A 20,675-nucleotide genomic window follows, 5' to 3' on the forward strand; every position below is an offset into this window, starting at 1 on the left:
CGACAAGCATGGAGACCTGTTGACCCTCTACTGCTGCTCCATGCAGGTTATCCCCATGTTTCTCTTAAAGGTAGTAACTGCCGCTCTGTGCCATTTAAGCTTTTTTATTTATTCCCATCCTCTAGCCTTTTAGGGATCCACAGTGTTTCTACCATACCCCTTTGAAATCCTTCACAGTTTTAGTCTTCAATACTTTCTCTGGCAGGGCATTCCAGGCATCTGGAAGGCTAAAACTGTGAAGGATTTCAAAGAGGCACTGTGGATCCCTAAAAGGCTAGAGGATGGGAATAAATCAAAAAGCATAACCGGCACGGAGCGGCAGTTATACCCTTAAGAGAAACATGGAAGTAAACCTGCACCGAACGGTAGTTACTACCCTTAAAAGAAACATGGGGTAACCTGCACAGAGCGGCAGTTACTACCTTGGGAAGCTTGCTGGGCAGACTAGATGGACCATTTTGGTCTTTTTCTGCTGTCTTTACTATGTTACTATGTTGCCAAGGTGAGCTCTGACTGTCAGAGCTTGTCTTAAATAGTCCCAGGCTGATGACACCAATGGAAAGAGCCAGCAGGCTTAGCCTGCCGCGGGCCCTTTAAATGAACAAGAGGGGCATGCGCGCACTTAGGAGGACCAGATGTGAAGCTCCAGGCCCATCGGCAGCAGGTAGGCCGTGAAGAGAAGCGCAGCGCCAGAACCCCCCCCCCCTCCCTTAACATCATCGGATGGCCAGGGCCCGCCCCTGGCGAGGCAACATGATGCCGGGTGTGGAAGGCCGGTTGCTGATTCTGCAGCCGGCCGATGCAACACTACTGTTGACTGTCATGTGTGAGACATGGGCTGCAATCTTGAACTCAATTTCTATTCCTCAGGTTGGCTAGGACTAATGATGTTGTACAGACAGCGTTCAGGATGAATTGGTCAGACTTGGAGTGTATGGGCATTAGTTTCTGGGAGTAGCTTTAATCTATAGCCCTTGACTTAGGACTGTCACTGTATTGGCTGGGAAAGATGAGAAAGAAACATAGAAACATAGAAACATAGAAATGACGGCAGAAGAAGACCAAACGGCCCATCCAGTCTGCCCAGCAAGCTTCACACATTTTTTTCTCTCTTACTTATCTGTTTCTCTTAGCTCTTGGTTCTATTTCCCTTCCACCCCCACCCTTGAAATATCTAGCTTGATTAGTTAGGGGTAGTAGGGGTAGTAACCGCCCAAGCTACACCCATGCTTATTTGTTTTACCCATACTATTTTATACAGTCCTTATTGGTTGTTTTTCTTCTCCCCTGCTGTTGAAGCAGGGAGCTATGCTGGAAATGCGTGTAGTATCAGTCTTCTCCCATGCCGTTGAAGCAGAGAGCCATGCTGGATATGCATCGAAAGTGAAGTATCAGACACATTTGGTTTGGGGTAGTAACAGCCGTAACAAGCCAGCTACTCCCCGCTTTGTGAGTGCGAACCCTTTTTTCTTCTCCCTTGCCGTTGAAGCAGAGAACTATGCTGTATATGCATTGAAGGTGAAGCATCAGGCTTATTTGGTTTGGGGTAGTAACCGCCGTAACAAGCCAGCTACTCCCCGCTTTGTGAGTGCGAACCCTTTTTTCTTCTCCCCTGCCGTTGAAGCAGAGAACTATGCTGTATATGCATTGAAGGTGAAGCATCAGGCTTATTTGGTTTGGGGTAGTAACCGCCGTAACAAGCCAGCTACTCCCCTCTTTGTGAGTGTAAATCCATTTTTCCACATTTCCTCTTGCTGTTGAAGCTTAGAGCGATGTTGGAGTCACAGTAAGCATGTGTATGTTTATTGAATAAGTGTATTGACTCCAGGCAGTAGCCGTCATTCTGGCGAGTCACCCACTCTTCATTGGCGGCCTCTTGACTTTATGGATCCACAGTGTTTATCCCACGCCCCTTTGAAGTCCTTCACAGTTCTGGTCTTCACCACATCCTCCGGAAGGGCATTCCAGGCGTCCACCACCCTCTCCGTGAAGAAATACTTCCTGACATTGGTTCTGAATCTTCCTCCCTGGAGCTTCAAATCGTGACCCCTGGTTCTGCTGATTTTTTTCCTACGGAACAGGTTTGTCATTGTCTTTGGATCATTAAAACCTTTCAAGTATCTGAAAGTCTGTATCATATCACCTCTGCTCCTCCTTTCCTCCAGGGTGTACATATTTAGATTCTTCAATCTCTCCTCATACGTCATGCGATGAAGATCCTCCACCTTCCTGGTCGCCCTTCTCTGTACCGCTTCCATCTTGTCTTTGTCTTTTTGTAGATACGGTCTCCAGAACTGAACACAGTACTCCAGGTGAGGCCTCACCAAGGACCTGTACAAGGGAATAATCACTTCCCTTTTCTTACTCGATATTCCTCTCTCTATGCAGCCCAGCATTCTTCTGGCATTTGCTATCGCCTTGTCGCATTGTTTCGCAGACTTCATATCATTAGACACTATCACCCCAAGGTCCCTCTCCTGCTCCGTGCACATCAGCTTTTCCCCCCCCATCGAATACAGTTCATTCAGATTTCCACTCCCCATATTCATGACTTTGCACTTCTTGGCATTGAATCTGAGCTGCCATATCTTCGACCACTCTTCCAGTTTCCTTAGATCCCGTCTCATTCTCTCCACTCCTTCCGGCGTGTCCACTCTGTTGCTGATCTTCGTGTCATCCGCAAAAAGACAAACCTTACCTTCTATCCCGTCCGCAATGTCGCTCACAAAGATATTGAACAGGATCGGTCCCAACACCGATCCTTGCGGTACACCACTTAAAACCACTCTCTCTTCAGAGAAGGTTCCATTTACCATCACACATTGATTCAAATGGTTAAATCCCCAGGAAAGGAGGCGGAAACTTTTGAGTTAAAGAATATATATAAAGCACATTTTGACCTATAACTATATCCACAGAGGTCATTTTTACATTTAAAGATTTAACATGTAACAGTCAATTTTTTAGTCTTCCAAAATGTCTACCTCTACTGTTGACTACACTTTTTTCAGTCAATGGAATAAGCAAATGTTGCTTACCTGATGTAACAGGTGTTCTCACAGGACAGCAGGATGTTAGTCCTCACAAATGGGTGACATCGAGGATGGAGCCCACCACGGAAAACTTCTGTCAAAGTTTAAACAGAACTTTGACTGGCCCCTACTGGGCATGCCCAGCAAGGCACTGACCCTGCAGCCAGCAGGGGTCTCCCTTCAGTCTGATTTTCAAAGCTACAGGCAGTGCCTAAAAAGTAAAAACAAAACAAACCCAACACCGCGGGGTGGCGGGCGGGTTTCGTGAGGACTAACATCCTGCTGTCCTGTGAGAACACCTGTTACATCAGGTAAGCAACATTTGCTTTCTCACAGGACAAGCAGGATGGTTGTCCTCACAAATGGGTGAGTACCGAGCTGAGGATGTCCTGACTTGCACCAATTGCACCCAATGACGTGCAACAGGCACAACAACTGGGGTGGAATTTGGTAAAGGGCATCCGCACCCTACCGGGAAGGTGGAAGGGTGTTGGTACATCAGGTTGGAAAAAGGTTACGCAAGACAGACTGGCCGAAGATGGAGTCCTGTCTTCCAGCCTTGTCCAAACAATAATGGGCTGCAAAAGTATGGAGAGAACTCCAGGTTGCAGCTTTGCAGATGTCAGGAAGCGGCACCGATCGAAGGTGTGCCACTGACGTCGCCATTGCCCTCACAGAGTGTGCTTTCACACGGTCTTGAAAAGGAATGCCAGCTTGCTGATAGCAAAAAGAAATGCAGTCCGCCAACCAGGAGGAAAGAGCCTGCTTACCCACAGGATGTCCTAACTTGTTAGGATGGAAAGAGACAAATAATTGAGTGCTCTTCCTGTGAGCAACTGTACGGTCTAGATAAAAAGCTAGAGCTCGCTTGCAGTCTAGGGTATGCAGAGTCTGTTCCCCGGAGTTGGAGTGGGGCCTGGGAAAAAAGATAGGTAGTATGATGGATTGATTAATATGAAACTCAGAAACTACCTTAGGTAAAAATTTAGGGTGAGTGCGGAGTACCGCCCGGTCCTGCAGGAGCTTAGTGTAAGGCGGATAGGTAACTAGGGCCTGCAATTCACTAACCCTGCGAGCTGAAGTGATAGCCAAAAGGAATAACACTTTCCATGTGAGATACTTTAATTCACAGGAGTGGAGAGGTTCGAAAGGAGGTTTCATTAGACGACCAAGAACCAGATTAAGGTCCCAAGATGGGGCCGGAGGACGTAAGGGTGGCTTCAGATGGAGCAAGCCTTTAAGAAAACGTGTTACCAGGGGTTGTACTGAAATAGGGACACCCTGTACACCTTTATGGAAGGCGGCTACCGCACTGACATGCATCCTAATGGAAGAGGTCTTTAGACCGGATTCCGATAGGTGCCATAAATAGTCCAAGAACTTAGAGATTGGACAGGAAAGGGGATCAAGGGACTGAGAAGTGCACCATGATGTGTACCTTTTCCATTTATATGAATAGGATCTTCTGGTAGAGGGCTTTCGTGAAGCTATCAGGACACGAGAAACCGAATCCGAAAGGTTAAAAGGCTGAAGGACTAACCTTTCAACATCCATGCCGTCAGGGACAAGGCTTGGAGGTTGGGATGGAGGAGGCATCCGTCGTTTTGAGTGAGCAGATGCGGATCCGTTCCCAGAGGGATGTGCCTGCGGATGGAGAGATCCTGGAGTATGGGAAACCACACTTGGCGTGGCCAGTGGGGTGCTATCAGGATCATGGTTCCTCCGTCCTGGCGTAGCTTCACGAGAGTCCTTGACAGAAGAGGAAGTGGAGGGAATGCATAAAGCAGACCTGTCGTCCACTTGAGGGAGAAGGCATCCCTCGGCTGAAAGTGTTGGCTCCGAATGAGAGAGCAGTAATCGTCCACTTTGTGGTTCTGAGGGGACGCAAAGAGGTCTATGCGGGGAAAACCCCACTTGTGAAACAGAGAGGTCACTACCAGAGGATCGAGTGACCACTCGTGTGGCTTGAAGACACGGCTCAGCTGGTCTGCCAAAACATTGTCTACTCCCGGCAGGTAAGTGGCCCTGAGGTACATAGAGTGGGAGAGGGCTTCCGCCCAGATCTGCGCAGCTTCCTGACACAGAAGGAAGGAGCCTGTGCCTCCCTGCTTGTTTATGTACCACATGGCCACTTGGTTGTCCGTCTGGATTAAGATTATCTGATGGAATAGATGATCTTTGAAAGTTCGGAGTGCATAGCGGATTGCGCGAAGTTCCAGGAAATTTATCTGGTGTTCGGCTTCCTCTTTGGACCATAACCCTTGGGTTTGTAATTCGTCCACATGGGCTCCCCAACCGATGTGAGAAGCGTCGGTGGTTAGGATTACTTGCGGATCCGGTGGAAGAAAAGGTAAGCCCTGAAGGAGGTTGACCTGAGTTGTCCACCAGGTTAAGGATAGGCGCAGGGCCTGTGTGACTGTGACTATGGAGGACAGAGGCTGAAAAGCTTGGATCCATTGGTGTCGTAGAGTCCATTGTGTTACTCTCATGGCTAGTCGGGTCATGGGAGTGACTTGAACCGAGGATGCCATGTGTCCTAGGAGAATGAGGAACTGGCGAGCCGTGGCAGTGTTTTGAGACTGGAGCTGGCGAGCCAGGGATATTAGGGTGTGGACCCTCTGAAGAGGAAGGTAAGCCTTTGCCTGTAAGGTGTCCAAGTCTGCCCCAATGAAGGATAAGGTTTGAGATGGGACCAAGCAAGATTTCTCGTAATTGACAAGAAACCCTAAGGAAAGGAGTGTTTGAATTGTCAATTTTAGGGAGGATTGAGCAATGTGTTGGGAGGAGGCCCTGATTAGCCAATCGTCCAAGTAGGGGTAGACGTGGACACCTTCCTTCCTTAGGAATGCTGCTACCACTACGAGACATTTGGTAAAGACTCGTGGGGCAGAAGCTAGACCGAAAGGTAGGACACGGTATTGATAATGGTCGTGGCCTACAAGAAACCGCAGATATTTGCGATGGGATTGTGTTATCGCAATGTGGGTATAAGCGTCCTTGAGGTCGAGAGAGCACAGCCAATCCCCCTTTTGCAACAGAGGGAGCAAGGCGCCCAGGGTTACCATCTTGAACTTTTCTTTTTGCAGATACTTGTTGAGGGCCCGAAGGTCCAGAATTGGACGTAGCCCCCCTGATTTCTTTGGTATTAGGAAGTATCTGGAATAGAACCCTTTCCCTTGTTGACAAGGAGGGACGGGTTCTATAGCATTTGATTGTAGAAGAAGGGATACTTCTTGATGTAATTGAGTGAAATGGCTGGTTAGACTCCATGCCTGAAGGGGCGGGGAGTCTGGCGGAAGTGTTATGAAGTTGAGGTGGTAACCCTGTGCGATAATTGCTAGCACCCACTGATCTGAGGTGATCAGTCGACCCCCCACAGGGATGTGTGGAAGAGGGAGATGGCATGTGCTCAATACAGGGAAGTCAAAGGCCCGCCGTAGGCCCAGGAGGTGGGGCTACAGTAGGTCTTTGCTTTCTCGGCTGACGAGGCTGAGGCCTGTTAGAGGACCGTGCAGGACGAGCCCTAGTTGACGGAGGGTAGTAGCGACGTGGTCGAAAGAATGACTTCTTAGAGTCCTTCTTTTGCGGTTGCTTGGAGGTCACCTCAGGTGGGACAGATGAGAGTTGTTTCAACGTCTCATGGTGGTCTTTTAACTCCGCCACAATCTGTTGAATTTGCTCTCCAAACAAATTGTCGCCTAAGCAGGGCAAATCAGCAAGACGATCTTGGACTTCTGGGCGAAGGTTGGATGACTTTAACCAAGCCCAACGTCTGGCTGAGATGGCTGTGGCTGAAACCTTCGTGGAAGCATCGAATATGTCATAGGCAGTCCTAATCTCGTGCTTCCCTGCCTCAAATCCCTTGTGAAGAAGGGCTTGAAGCTGTGGTTGGTATTGGTCCGGCAACGTGTCAGCATAGTCTTGCATCTGCTTAAAGATGGCTCTGTTGTATTGAGTCATGTAAAGTTGATATGAAGCTATGCGTGAAATCAACGTAGCTCCATGATACACTTTCCGTCCTACACTATCCAGGAACTTGTTGTCCCTGGTAGGTGGGGTAGAAGAGTGCGGCTTAAGACGCTTGGCCTTCTTCTGCGCGGACTCAACCACAACAGAGCGATGATCCAGTTGAGGTTTTTGGAAACCTGGTGCTGACTGGACAAGGTATGTGGAGTCAGCTTTCTTGTTAACTGGTGACACCGATGAGGGAGATTCCCAGTTTTTCTTGAGCAGATCCAAAAACACCTGGTGTATAGGGATGGAAGCGATGATTTTTGGAGCATCCAGAAATTGAAGTAGTTCCATCATCTGGTGTCTGTCATCAGCTTCAGATTGTAGTTGAAAAGGTACAACTTCTGACATTTCTTTCACAAAATTAATGAAAGATAGATCCTCAGGAGGAGATCTTTTTCTACTCTCTGTAGGAGATGGTGGCGAAGGCAGATCTGTGTCAGAAGAGGTATCATCATCATCACCCCAGGTATCGTAGGGATCATGTGTGGCTTGTAGCCCTGATGGACCTGGCTGAGGCTCTGAAGGCATCGATGGAAACAGAGGTGGAATCGGTGCGGTAGGTGGAACCAGAAATGGCATCGATGGCTTCGGTGCTGCCGATGGAATTGGTGCCTGGCGCGGAATCGATGGAGCCGAAGGATATATCGGTGGAGATATACCCGAAGGTACCGATGGAACTACCCCGGAAGGGGGAATTCGAAACGGTGTTTCTCCTGCCGATGAGAAACCAGTCGGAGACGGTGGTGTTGTCGATGGCACTGGAATCACCGATGGAAGGGCCGTAATGAGTGCCTCCATGCGGCTCAGTAGCGGTGCTAGCGCTTGTATCAACGGCTCGGTGGTCGGTTCCCTCCTCGGTGGCGAAGCCGGTGCCGGCGTCGGTGCCGGGGGCGGCACTGGAACTGGTGCCGGAGACGGTGCCGATGGAGGTTGTAATTTCTTCATCGCTTTCTCGATGGCCTCCTGGACCAGCCGGTCCAGTTCTGCCCGGAGACCAGGGGTAACCATACCCGGCTCGAAGGGAGAGGGAGGCTGAGGCAGGGCCGGAGGGACCACCGTAACCGGTGGGATCACGGCCCCCACACCCCGAGAGGGTGAGGGTTTCCTCGATGCCGGCGAACGAGACGTGGAGGGCGTCCGGTCTGTTCGCGGCTTCTTTGTCGGTGGCTCGGCTTGAGCAGAGGTCGATGGCTGTGGATCCTCGACAGGCCGAGACTTATGCCGTCGATGGCAGTGCTTTTCTTTCCGATCCCCTCGCCCATCCGGGGAAGGGACGGGAGTCGACGGCCGAGAAGCGATCGATGGCGGACGGTCACCGGAGGGTTGACGATGATGGTACAACTTCGACGGTGCCGGTTCCGATGACGTCGATGCTATTGATGGCGTTGGGGTTGGTGCATGGAAGAGGAGCCCCATCTTCTCCATCCTGGCTTTGCGACCCTTGGGTGTCATTAAGGCACATTTGGTGCAAGTCAGGACATCATGCCCACTACCCAAACACATTACACAAACCCTGTGGGGGTCTGTGATGGACATAGTCCGGGTACAATCCGGACAACGACGGAACCCCGTTGCCATGGCTGGAAGCCAAAATTTAGGCTGGGGATCGGTAAGTGCCCACAGGCCTCAAGGGCCAAAATCGACGGCAGTCGATGGAAGAAGGCAAAAAACTTACCGGGTTCCGTAAGATGACTAAAAAATTAGTCGAAGGGAGACCCCTGAGGGGCAAATTTTCTTAGGAAATTAATTTCCAAATTCCTGTCAGGAACGTGGTTAGAGAGCTCCTTTCACCGCGTGGCAACTGCTGCGCGGAAAAAAGAAGACTGAAGGGAGACCCCTGCTGGCTGCAGGGTCAGTGCCTTGCTGGGCATGCCCAGTAGGGGCCAGTCAAAGTTCTGTTTAAACTTTGACAGAAGTTTTCCGTGGTGGGCTCCATCCTCGATGTCACCCATTTGTGAGGACAACCATCCTGCTTGTCCTGTGAGAATTATCTGTAAACTGGAGTTGAGGTCAGTGCACTACGGGGTAATTTAGAGAAAAAGGAAGCCTCTGAAGGAGGAAGATAGCTGATTATACAGAATGAACTTTTACTTTGTCCTCCACCTTTCATTAACAACAATTATTTATCATTTCAATAAGCAGTCTTACGATCTCATCATTATAACTGAAGAAACCTATACCCAGAGCCCCCAGTTTCCTGTGGCAGCTCAAGGGTAGACTCTTCAGTGAGAGTCTGAAAATTCTGTGGCAGAGTTTCTCTAAATCTGTGACAATTGTGTAGCACATTTGCATAAACTTGAATTGATTTGCATATTGTTTATTTTTATAAAGTAAAATACAAATTAAGTTAAGTTGTTTTCTGATATTTCTGTGTCTGATTAATGTAGTTGGCTCTTTCTTTGGGGCAGAGGGAACTTAGTGATTAGTGTTAGAAAAAGAGAAGGGAGAAATAGAATGGGAGTAGGATAGGGTAGATAATCTGGGGAAGGGAGATGAAGAGATCTCGGGGGGGGGGGGGGGGGGGGAGATAAGGTATCAAGCCATAGAGGGAGGAGAAGAGAGGGGGAAACAGGGAGCAGAGGGAGAAAGAATAGCAAGGAGAGGAAAGGGGAATGAGAATATGTGGGGGGAGAGGAGGGGGAGTGGACCAGGAAGGAGAAAATCTGAGATCAGGAAAGAGACAGAAGGAAGATCCACTTCTTTCTGACACCGAGCTCTTCTCCCATTCCCCCACCCTACCCCCAAAGCCTTGGGATCTCCTCACACTTACACCCCTATCTAAGCTCCTCACTCCACTTGTACTGATTGCGATCTGATCATTCAAACTCTATACCCATTCCAGCCATCTTGCTCCTCTCCATTCCCTCCCTCAATTTGGGGCCGATGCAATACAGTGCGCTCAGCTGAGCGCACTGTTTAATCGGCAATTGAACTCTGGTTGTATAGGTGCTACCTAATCACCTTATGCAATAAGGGAATTAGCACCTCCACAATGAGTGTGCAACGCGGGGCAAAACTAATAGCACTATTCACATGCAAATGCATGTAAATGAGGCTATTAGCTATTCACTCCAAATGCAAAAAAAAAAAAAAATGTGCATCTATGAGCGTTCCCAAAAGTTGTATAGAAAAGCAGAAAATACTGCTTTTCTGTACATCCTCCTACTTAATATTGTTGCGATATTAAGTAGGAGGAACAAAATCTTTAAAAAACTTAAAAAAAAAAGTTAATTAAAGCGCCGACGGTTGGGTTCAGGAAACGGATGCTTAGTTAACAAGCGTCCGTTTCCTGAACCCCTGGCTGTGCGCAGATTAGGAAAACGGCAGGTTCCCGTTCTCAAGGAGGCACTAAGGGCATGCAAGTGTCCCTAGCGCCTCCTTGATAACGCGCCCCCAGGAGGGGTGCCTGGGGGCACGTTAGGAAAGTGGGCGCTGAGTGTTCAGGGCCCACTTTCACCATACTCTAATTGCATCGGCCCCTTTCTCAATGGCACTTTTCCATCCCTCCATCCCTCCAACTCCCATAATCCCTCACTTCCTTTTTTCACTCATTCTTCTGCACTCCACCCTTGCAATCTCCTTACTCTCCCCCTCTCCCATCCCCAAGATCATCTCACTTTCCCTCATTTACTTTCTCCTGGCATTCTCTTCATCCCCCCACATTCCCTAAGTCATTTTCTCCATTCATTTCCTCCCTTTCCACTGTGATCTCTTCATTCACTTCCCTTCCCTTCACAGTACCCTCATTCTCCATCATTACTTTCTTCCTTCCACACATCCCTTCATTCACTTCCCTTCCCAACCTCAGATCCCCTCACTCACTTCCATCTCCACATATGATCTTCTCACTCTCCCTAATTTACTTCCCTTCTTCACCTCTATGATCCCCTCCCTAGCTTTCTCATGTCAGTTCAGGAATTGGAGGAGGACAGTGGCATTGCAGCAACATTCTTATTCCAGTAATAGGAGGAGAAAGTAGCCCAAGGTGCTGCAATGATGCTGTGCTCCTCCTATCCCTGAAGAATAGGGTAAATAAGGGAATTGGGGGAGGGAGAGGATGCCACTTCCATTTCTTCTCCAGTTTGCTGGCTGGTCCAGTCTCCTGTGTTGATATGGCCTGGACCAGCCAATTGTGTGGCAAGGGCCAAATTTTGTGGCCCTTACTGCAGAAGACCAGGGGTCCTGCCTATACTTAACACAAATAAAAAATCATCACTAAAAGAATGCAGAATCATTACCTTCATTCGAAAAAATGTGATGCTGGTCAGCAAGTCTACTGTGGACTTTAAATCCTGTAAACGATCAGGGCTACTAGCCGGGAAATTGTTCTGTTGATATAAAAGTAAACCGTATTTGTTAAGCCATTTATTAAAATACATATTCAATTCTATAAAATAATAACAAAGATATTAATAAAGGTGAATTTTGGGGCTAAGACTAAGAAGCTATCAAAAATCTATCCTTCCTAACTCTGTTAAATCAGTATTTGAATCTCTCAATATTTTCCCTTTCCTAGTACCTGAATAATTATTTTGTATTCAAATCACTTTAAAAATTCCAAATGTATCATATGTAAAACAATTTTATAAAGCCACAAGGTTAGAGATTTGGGTGTTGGTGGATAATGAATTCAATCTTGACCCTATAACTCTTCAATTATACAAGCTTTCCTTAGGCTTAGACAGTTGAGGAAGTTAAGATCTTTGTTAGATCTTTCAGTTTTTAGAGTAATGGTTCAAACCTTTATTTGCCCCTTATTTGATTACTGTAATGCTTTATTAGTAGGCCTCCCTAAAAAGAGCATTCAGCGAACTTGGGTGGTTCAGAACATAGCGGCCTGACTGATTTATAGGTATTCCAGAAGAGTGAATGCGACCCCTATACTATGGCAGTTACACTGGTTGCCTATTGAGAAGCACACTCAGAATAATATCCTCATTTTAATATTTAAGGCCTTTTATGGGGTGGCGGGAGCCAAATATCTGCAGGATAGCATTAGGAGTTGTGTCCCTAAGGGCAAGTTGGGCTCTCAATATGAGGATTTATGCCAGATTCCATGAAGGCAGGAGATTTGCAAAATGGTTCATAGGAGGAGGATGTCTCTGGTTAGAGACCTCTAGCCAGAGCTTTGGAACTCAGCCCTCAGTCAGATAATTTGATTGGAAACAAATTATCTGGAGTTTAGAAAGAAGGTAAAAATGTGGTTATTTTAATTAGATCTTTGGATTGATTGATAATTTCTGCTAGGATTGGTGGAATTAACTAACTATTGTACTTGATATTTTTATATTATGTTTATGTTTTTATTTGTTTTAATTATATTGGTCCAAGAAAACAAACCGGTAAACGATCCAGTTGGATGTCAGCAACAAACACAGATAGCTGGATCGGTGTAAAACAGGATTTTATTGAAGCTTGCCCGACTCTGGCCGAGTTTCACTCAAAGAGCTGCCTCAGGGGCTTTCAAGCCACTTCAATTGGCTTAGACATCACGTGACAAAGTCAGAAAGGATTGAACCAGCTGGCTTTTTAAGAAAAATATATTGATCAAATACTTTTAAAAAAAGTTTTTAAAAGTATCGGTATTGCATACCCATACGGTCCAGGTGATTTACTGCTCTTCAGTTTGTCAATTATGCCTACCACATCTTCCAGGTTCACCGTGATTTGGTTCAGTTGATCTAAATCATCACCCATGAAAACCTTCACTGGAACCGGTATCTCTCCAACATCCTCTTCAGTAAATATCAAAGCAAGGAAATTGTTTAATTTTTCCGTGATGGCCTTATCTTCTCTAAGTGCCCCTTTAAACCCTTGATCATCCAACGGTCCCACCTGACTCCCTCGCAGGCTTTCTGCTTTGGATACATTTACAAAAACCTTTATTGTGATTTTTTGCTTCTTCGACCAACTTCTTTTCAAATTCTCTCTTAGCTTGTCTTATCAATGTTTTACATTTAACTTGCTGATGCTTAAGTTAAATGTAAAAGTTCTCGGATGGATCCTTCTTCCAATTTTGGCTAGAATAGCCTCTTTCACCTCACCTTTTAACCATATCAGTAATCATTTTGCCTTCCTTCCACCTTTCTTAATGCGTGGAATATATCTGGACTGTGCTTCTAGGATGGTATTTTTTAACAATGTCCATGCCTGTTGCATACTCTTTACCTTTGAGGCTGCACCTTTCAGTTTTTTTCTATTTTTCTCATTTTATCAAAGTTTCCATTTTGAAAGTTTGGCAATATAGCCATGGATTTGCTTACTGCCCGCATTCCAGTCATTAATTTAATTCAAATTTGATCATATTATGATTATTGCCAAGTGGCCCCAACACCATTACCTCTCTCACCAAATCCTGTGCTCCACTGAGAATTAGATCTAAAATTGCCCCCTCTCTTGTTGGTTCCTGAACCAATTGCTCCATAAAACTTTTATTCCATCCAGGAATTTTATCTCTCTAGTATGCACTGATGTTTCACTTAACCAGTCAATACTGAGGTAATTGAAATTTCCTATTATTACTGCACTACTAGTTTGGTTAGCTTCCCTAATTTCTCTCAGCATTTCACTGTCCATCTCACTAATTTGACCAGGTGGACTGTAGTATACTCCTATCACTATACATTTCTCCAACACAGAAGGGATTTCTACCCATAAAGATTCTATTGTGCATTTAGTCTCATGCAGGATCTTTATCCTGTTGGTCTCTATGCCATCCTGGACATAAAGTGCCACCCTGCCACCAAGATGCTCCTCTCTGTCATTGCGATATAATTTGTACTCCAGTATAGAACTATCCTATTGGTTATCCTCTTTCCACCATGTGTCTGAGATGCCAATTAAGTCTATGTCAACATTCACTGCTATAACCTCTATTTCTCCCATCTTACTTCTTAGACTTCTGGCATTAGCATACAAACATTTCAAAGTGTGTTTTTTGTTTGTATATCCATTCTGCTTTTCATTTGGAATCTTTTTACTCAGGTGAGTTTTTAATTATAGAACATAAGAACATAAGAAAATGCCATACTGGGTCAGACCTAGGGTCCATCAAGTCCAGCATCCTGTTTCCAACAGTGGCCAATCCAGGCCATAAGAACCTGGCAAGTACCCAAAAACTAAGCCTATTCCATGTTACCATTGCTAATGGCAGTGGCTATTCTCTAAGTGAACGTAATAGCAGGTAATGGACTTCTCCTCCAAGAACTTATCCAATCCTTTTTTAAACACAGTTATACTAACCATATCCTCTGGCAACAAATTCCAGAGTTTAATTGTGCGTTGAGTAAAAAAGAACTTTCTCCGATTAGTTTTAAATGTGCCCCATGCTAACTTCATGGAGTGCCCCCTAGTCTTTCTACTACGTGAGAGACATTAGTTGAAAGATCGAGTGGTTGTAGAATCAAGCTTTCAACATCCAGGCTGTGAGGGATAGGGATGGCACAACCTGCCCTGGTTCTGAGTTATGAGAGTGGGAGCTGTGCCCAGGCGAACTGGTTCCTTGATCGAGATGTCGAGGAGTATGGGAAACCATACTTGTCGAGGCCAATACAGGGCTATGAATATCATTGACCCTTTGTCCTGTTGTAGTTTCACTAGTGTTTTGGTTATTACCGGTATCGGGGGATATGCATATAGAAGACCTGAGTTCCAGGGGGCGAGCAAAGGTGTCCCTGGCTAACTGGTTTCTCTGTTTGTGCAGGGAGCAGAATTTGTCCACTTTGTGATTCAGCTCAGATGCAAAAAGGTCCATTGTTGGAATATCTTGGTCGCTATGAAAGGATCCAGAGACTACTCGTGGGGTTGGAACTGACCGAGGCGATCTGCAACTATGTTGTGTATGCCTGCTAGATAAGTGGCCTGGAGAAACATGGAATGTGTGAGGGCCCAATCAATAATCTGCGCAGCTTCTTGGCAGAGGAGATAAGAGCCCGTACTCCTTGTTTGTTCAGTTACCACATGGCAACTGTGTTGTCTGTTTGTATGAGAACAGTCTTGTGTGAAAGGCAGTCCTTGAACGCATATAGAGCATAACGTATAGGTCGAAGCTCTAGGAAGTTGATCTGAAAGGTTGCTTTGAGTTTTGTCCAAGTACTTTGAGTCTGAAGATTGTCTAGATGAGCTACCCAACCTAAGATGGATGCATCGGTAGTTAAGGTCTTTTGTGGAACTGGTTGCTGGAAGGGTAGACCTGTTAGCAAGTTGTTCGTGTTCGTCCACCAGAGGAGCGATGAACGTAACTGGTGGGTTATGCGAATTGGAGACGACAGTGGTTGAATGGTTTGGAGCCATTGCGATCTCAAAGTCCATTGTGTTACTCTCACAGATAATCTGGCCATAGGGGTGACATGAACCATAGAAGCCATATGACCTAGCAGAGTGAGGAACTGATGGGCAGTTGCTGTTAGGCTTGTGTGCAGAGAGCTCGCTAAAGTGGACAGAGTCTCTGCATGGTCCTTTGGGAGGAAGGCCTTGGATACGGTTATATTCAATTCTGCTTCGATGAATTGTAGAGTGCGAGATGGTAGAAGGTGGGATTTTTTGTAATTGATTAGAAATCCCAATGAGTGAAGCAGATTGAATGTGCGTTTGAGAGAGTCGAGAGCTCCTTGCCTTGATTGATTCTTGATGAGCCAGTCGTCGAGATACGGGAATACATGTATGCTTTCCTTGCGTAGATGGGCAGCTGCCACAGCTAGACATTTTGTGAACACTCTTGGTGCTGAGGTAAGTCCGAATGGCAGTACTCGGTAATGAAAATGTTTGTGACCCACTAGGAAACACAGAAACTTGTAATGAGGAGGAAATATTGGAATGTGAGTGTAAGCATCTTGAAGATCCAGATAACAGAGCCAATCTCCTGTTTGAAGTAGGAGACGCATGGTGCGTAAGGATACCATCCTGAACTTTTCCTTTCATAGAAATTTGTTGAGTTTTCGAAGGTCTAAGATGGGTCGTAAACCTCCTCTTTTCTTTGGAATGAGGAAATAGCGGGAGTAGAATCCTCTGCCCTACTGAGGTCGGGGAACTGGTTCCATGGCCCCGGTGCTCAGGAGGGTGGATAATTCTGTTTGCTGAAGTGAGAAATGATTTTGTGGTACCCAAAACGAGCTTGGTGGGGTGTCGTTTGGTACTTTGAGAAAGTCCAGATGGTAACCTTGAGATATGATGGAGAGAACCCATTGATCAGAGGTGATGTGCGACCAATTGTGGCGAAAAAATTAGATCCGACTTCCTACAGGAAGGTTTGGGGTCGGGTTGGTGGAGAGGCTGCTGTCCTCTGGCAGGATTTCAAAATACTGATGCAGGGCTTGTTTGAGGAGGAGGTTGGGTCCTAGGTGCTCTTGGTTGTCTGGCTTGGCCTCTCTGGGCTGGTCTGGATGGCCTGCCCGGGTTGCTGGGGGATAATATCTCCATGGTCTATATTAGGGCTTTCTAGAGCCTTTCCTGGCTGGTCGACGTGTAGAAGACTGTGACTCTGGTGGAACAGAAGAAAGTTGACGTAGAGTCTCTGAATGCTCTTTTAGCTGTGTTACAGCATCCCGAACTTTCTCTCCAAAGAGATTGTCTCCTGCACAAGGAAGGTCCGCCAATTTTTCCTGAATTTCTGACCTAAGGTCCGAAGCTTTCAGCGCTGATTCCTGTTCAGCACTGATTCCTGTTGCAGCCATTCTGGACGATGTTTCGAAACTGTCATAGGCTGCACGGACCTCATGTTTCCCCGCTTCTAAGCCTTTATAAATGATATTATTGAAGGATTCTTGGAACTGCTGAGGAAGTGAATCTGACAGCTCTTGCATCTGTTTCCACAAATTGCGTTGATACTGAATCATATTGTTACGGCACTCACGCGATCCGGAGCGGCACGGCGCGAGGCAGGGTCCGTCCGGGGTCCGGGGCGCACTCGGGCAGCTTCCGCGACATCGGCAGCGCGGGTTCGCTAGTGCTGGGGGGACCCTCCATTTTGGCCTTGCTGAAATCGCGCGACGGCGAGGGGAGTCCCGCGCGATTCGGATCCTGGCCACGCCCCCTGACGTCAGACGCCGACGGAGTCCCTTTGCGCGGGAAATTGGAACTATTTAAGGGAGTGCAGTTCTCCTGTTTCCTGCTTCGGCCACGATTGTCTTTGAGCTTTCGCTGGATATTGTTTTGCTCGCTTCCTGACTAGACCCGGACTGTGCCTTGGATATTCTGCCTGCTGCCTGCCCTGTTGGATTATCTGCTGTGGTTCTGATTGCTCGCTGCCTGCCTCGACCCGGACTGTGCCTTGGATATTCTGCCTGCTGCCTGCCCTGTTGGATTATCTGCTGTGGTTCTGATTGCTCGCTGCCTGCCTCGACCCGGACTGTGCCTTGGATATTCTGCCTGCTGCCTGCCCTGTTGGATTATCTGCTGTGGTTCTGATTGCTCGCTGCCTGCCTCGACCCGGACTGTGCCTTGGATATTCTGTCTGCTGCCTGCCCTGTTGGATTATTTGCTGTGATTCCTGATTGCCTGCCGCCTGCCTCGACCCGGACTGTGCCTTGGATTACTCTGCTTACCGCCTGTCCTGACCCGGACTGCCGTCCAGTGCCTGCACTAATCCCCAGCGTCCCGAATACTACTACACTAGGTAAGCGGTCTAAACTGTGGTTCCACTATATCCGTCTGGTAACCGTAACAGTTGGCCGAAGCCATGGAGCCTGTGGATTTGACCGCCTTACAAGCCATTCCTGGAATGGCTAATAAAATCCAACAACAGCAGGGGGTCCTGGATCAAGTTACAGGGGTCCTGGACCGACTGGTCGCACGTATGGATGCCTTAGCCCACCTACCAACGGGACCCGCACCTAGCGCAGTGGTGACCCCTACCCCTGTCAGGGTACCACCACCGCCTCGTTTCAATGGAACTGCGGCATTATGTCGAGGATTTATTAATCAATGCAGAATGCATTTCTCTCTGCAACCTGCCTCGTTTCCCAACGATAAGACAAGGACTACTTTTATCCTCTCCTTGTTAGAGGGTCCGGCCTTAGCCTGGGCTTCCCCTCTATGGGAACGAGATGATCCTATCCTCAATTCTTTAGATCGGTTCCTTAAAGAATTTCGCCTGATATTCGATGAGCCAGGACGCTCGTCCTCTGCGGCTAATGATATCCTTCAGATAAAGCAAGGCTCCCGAACCGTTGGGGAATACGCCGTTCATTTCCGCACCTTAGCCACTGAACTTGCTTGGGGCGAGGAAAGTCTGACTGCCATCTTCCGTCAAGGCCTGGCGGAGAATATTAAGGATCAGATGGCAGGTAGAGATCCTCCAGAGACCTTGGAGGGTTTGATTCGACTCGCCATTCGCTTGGACTTACGTTTCCAGGAGAGAACTAGAGAGCGAGCCGCCACTCGGAGAAATTTTCGTTTGGCTCCAACATTTCAGCAACCGATGGTTGTTCCAGCATCTGGCCAGATGTCAACAGATACAGATGAGCCAATGCAGATTGATCGGGTTCGTCTGACTCCCGAGGAACGCAATCGAAGACGAGCCAAGAACCTTTGTTTGTATTGTGCAGGAGCCGGACATTTCCTGAACAAGTGCCCTAACAAACCGGGAAACTCCCGGACCTAGGTCGGGTAGGAGAGGCCTCCCTGGGTTCCACCACTCCCTCTCCACAAGTATTGTTACCTACAACCATTTGTTTAAACAACGAACCATTGCATCTGCAGGCATTCCTAGACTCAGGGGCGGCTGGCAACTTCATCCAGGAACTTCTGGTACAGAAATATCAGATCCCGGTGGAGTCCTTGGCCACTCCACTGTCGGTAACTTCTGTCTCGGGACGACCAGTGGGAATGCATATCACCCAGATTACCAGACCTGTGCTGTTACGTACCGGTCTCCTCCACCAAGAGAGCATTCAACTATTAGTACTCCCGTCATCTGTTAATCAGATAATCCTAGGATTACCTTGGTTACGCCTTCATCAGCCTCACATAGATTGGGCGTCTCTAGACCTTGCGAAATGGAGTCCATTTTGCTTTCAACACTGCCTCAAGAAGTTTCCAGAAATTCCACTGCAATCTACGCAACTTGTTAATGGAATACCACATTCCTATAAGGATTTTCAGGACGTTTTCAACAAGCAATACGCAGAATCTTTACCACCTCACCGCAAATATGATTGCTCCATTGAAATCCTACCTGGAAAGATTCCACCCAAGGGACGCACCTACTCCTTATCGGAACCTGAATCACTGGCTCTCCGCCAGTATATTGCTGAGAACTTGGAGCGCGGCTTTATACGACCCTCTACCTCCCCGGCTGGAGCCGGATTTTTTTTTGTTAAAAAGAAGGATGGGTCTTTAAGACCTTGCATCGACTACCGTGGTCTTAATTCTATCACCAGGAAAAACAAGTACCCCAATTCCTCTCATTTCGGAATTATTCGACCGCATTAAGGGGGCGCAAATCTTTACCAAATTGGACTTACGAGGGGCCTATAACTTGATCAGAATTCGGGAGGGGGACGAATGGAAGACCGCGTTTAATACCCATGATGGTCATTATGAATATTGCGTGATGCCCTTCGGGCTTTGTAATGCCCCCGCGGTATTTCAGGACATGATTAATGACATCTTCCGTGACCTTCTTTATTCCCATGTAATAGTATACTTGGACAATATTCTGATCTTTTCCCACTCCTTGTCTCAACATGTGCTTCACGTCCGCCAAGTCCTCCAACGTCTCCGTGACCATCGTCTGTTCGCCAAACTAGAGAAGTGTGTCTTTCATCAGCCGCAGTTACCGTTTCTCGGCTACATTGTCTCCAACAGGGGGTTGTCCATGGACCCTGCCAAGCTCAACGCCATCCTCAACTGGCCTCAACCGGTGGGATTGACAGCCTTACAAAGGTTCTTGGGCTTTTCCAATTACTACAGGCAGTTTATTCCCCATTTCTCCACTTTAGTGGCACCCCTCACAGCGCTTACGAAGAAAGGTGTCTCTATGCAGCCCTGGCCAGAAGAGGCGGTATTGGCCTTTCATCGTTTGAAGGAGGAGTTCACCACCGATCTCTGTCTCCGCCGTCCAGACCCGGCACGACCTTTTACTCTCGAGGTAGACGCCTCTGCCGTGGGAGTAGGGGCAGTGCTTCTCCAACGATCAGCAGAGGACCAGTGGGTAACATGTGCATTTTTTTCCAAAAAATTTACGCCTGCGGAACGTAATTACACCATCGGTGATCGTGAACTCTTGGCTATAAAATTAGCCTTTGAAGAATGGCGACACCTTTTAGAGGGAGCTCGCCACGTGATCACAGTCTATACGGACCATAAAAATCTCGAATATTTGGCTACTGCCCAGCGTTTGAATCCCCGGCAAGCCCGATGGGCACTTTTTTTTAGCCGGTTTTTTTTTCTGGTCCGCTTTCGGCCTGCCCTAAAGAATGTCCGCGCGGACGCTCTCTCCCGGAGCTTTGACTCTCTTGATGCTCCCGACCCTCCTCGCTTTCTCATCGACCCCGCCAGGATCCAAGTGGCTGCCGCATTCACGGTCTCTCTCGGTAAGACTGTCGTTCCCAAACGTCTCCGCTTACGGGTTCTTCGCTGGTCCCACTCTGCGCCTCTGGCGGGGCACCCTGGGGTTGCTCGCACCAAGGA

At 47.6% G+C, this 20,675-nt stretch overlaps 1 protein-coding gene across 4 annotated transcripts in view; it reads right to left on the reverse strand.

Annotated features, from left to right (window-relative positions):
• The window catches only part of UNC13B (unc-13 homolog B), a 1,232,326-nt gene that overhangs the window by 343,620 nt on the left and 868,031 nt on the right, over window positions 1-20,675 (reverse strand). For all 4 annotated transcript variants that reach the window (XM_029581856.1, XM_029581857.1, XM_029581864.1 and 1 more), the window contains one exon: window positions 11,285-11,374. In XM_029581856.1, the coding sequence (XP_029437716.1) occupies window positions 11,285-11,374 (90 nt within the window). The remainder of the gene's footprint in view (window positions 1-11,284; window positions 11,375-20,675) is intronic.

The sequence above is a fragment of the Rhinatrema bivittatum genome, chromosome 1, assembly GCF_901001135.1.
Source record: "Rhinatrema bivittatum chromosome 1, aRhiBiv1.1, whole genome shotgun sequence".
Taxonomy (NCBI): Eukaryota; Metazoa; Chordata; class Amphibia; order Gymnophiona; family Rhinatrematidae; genus Rhinatrema; species Rhinatrema bivittatum.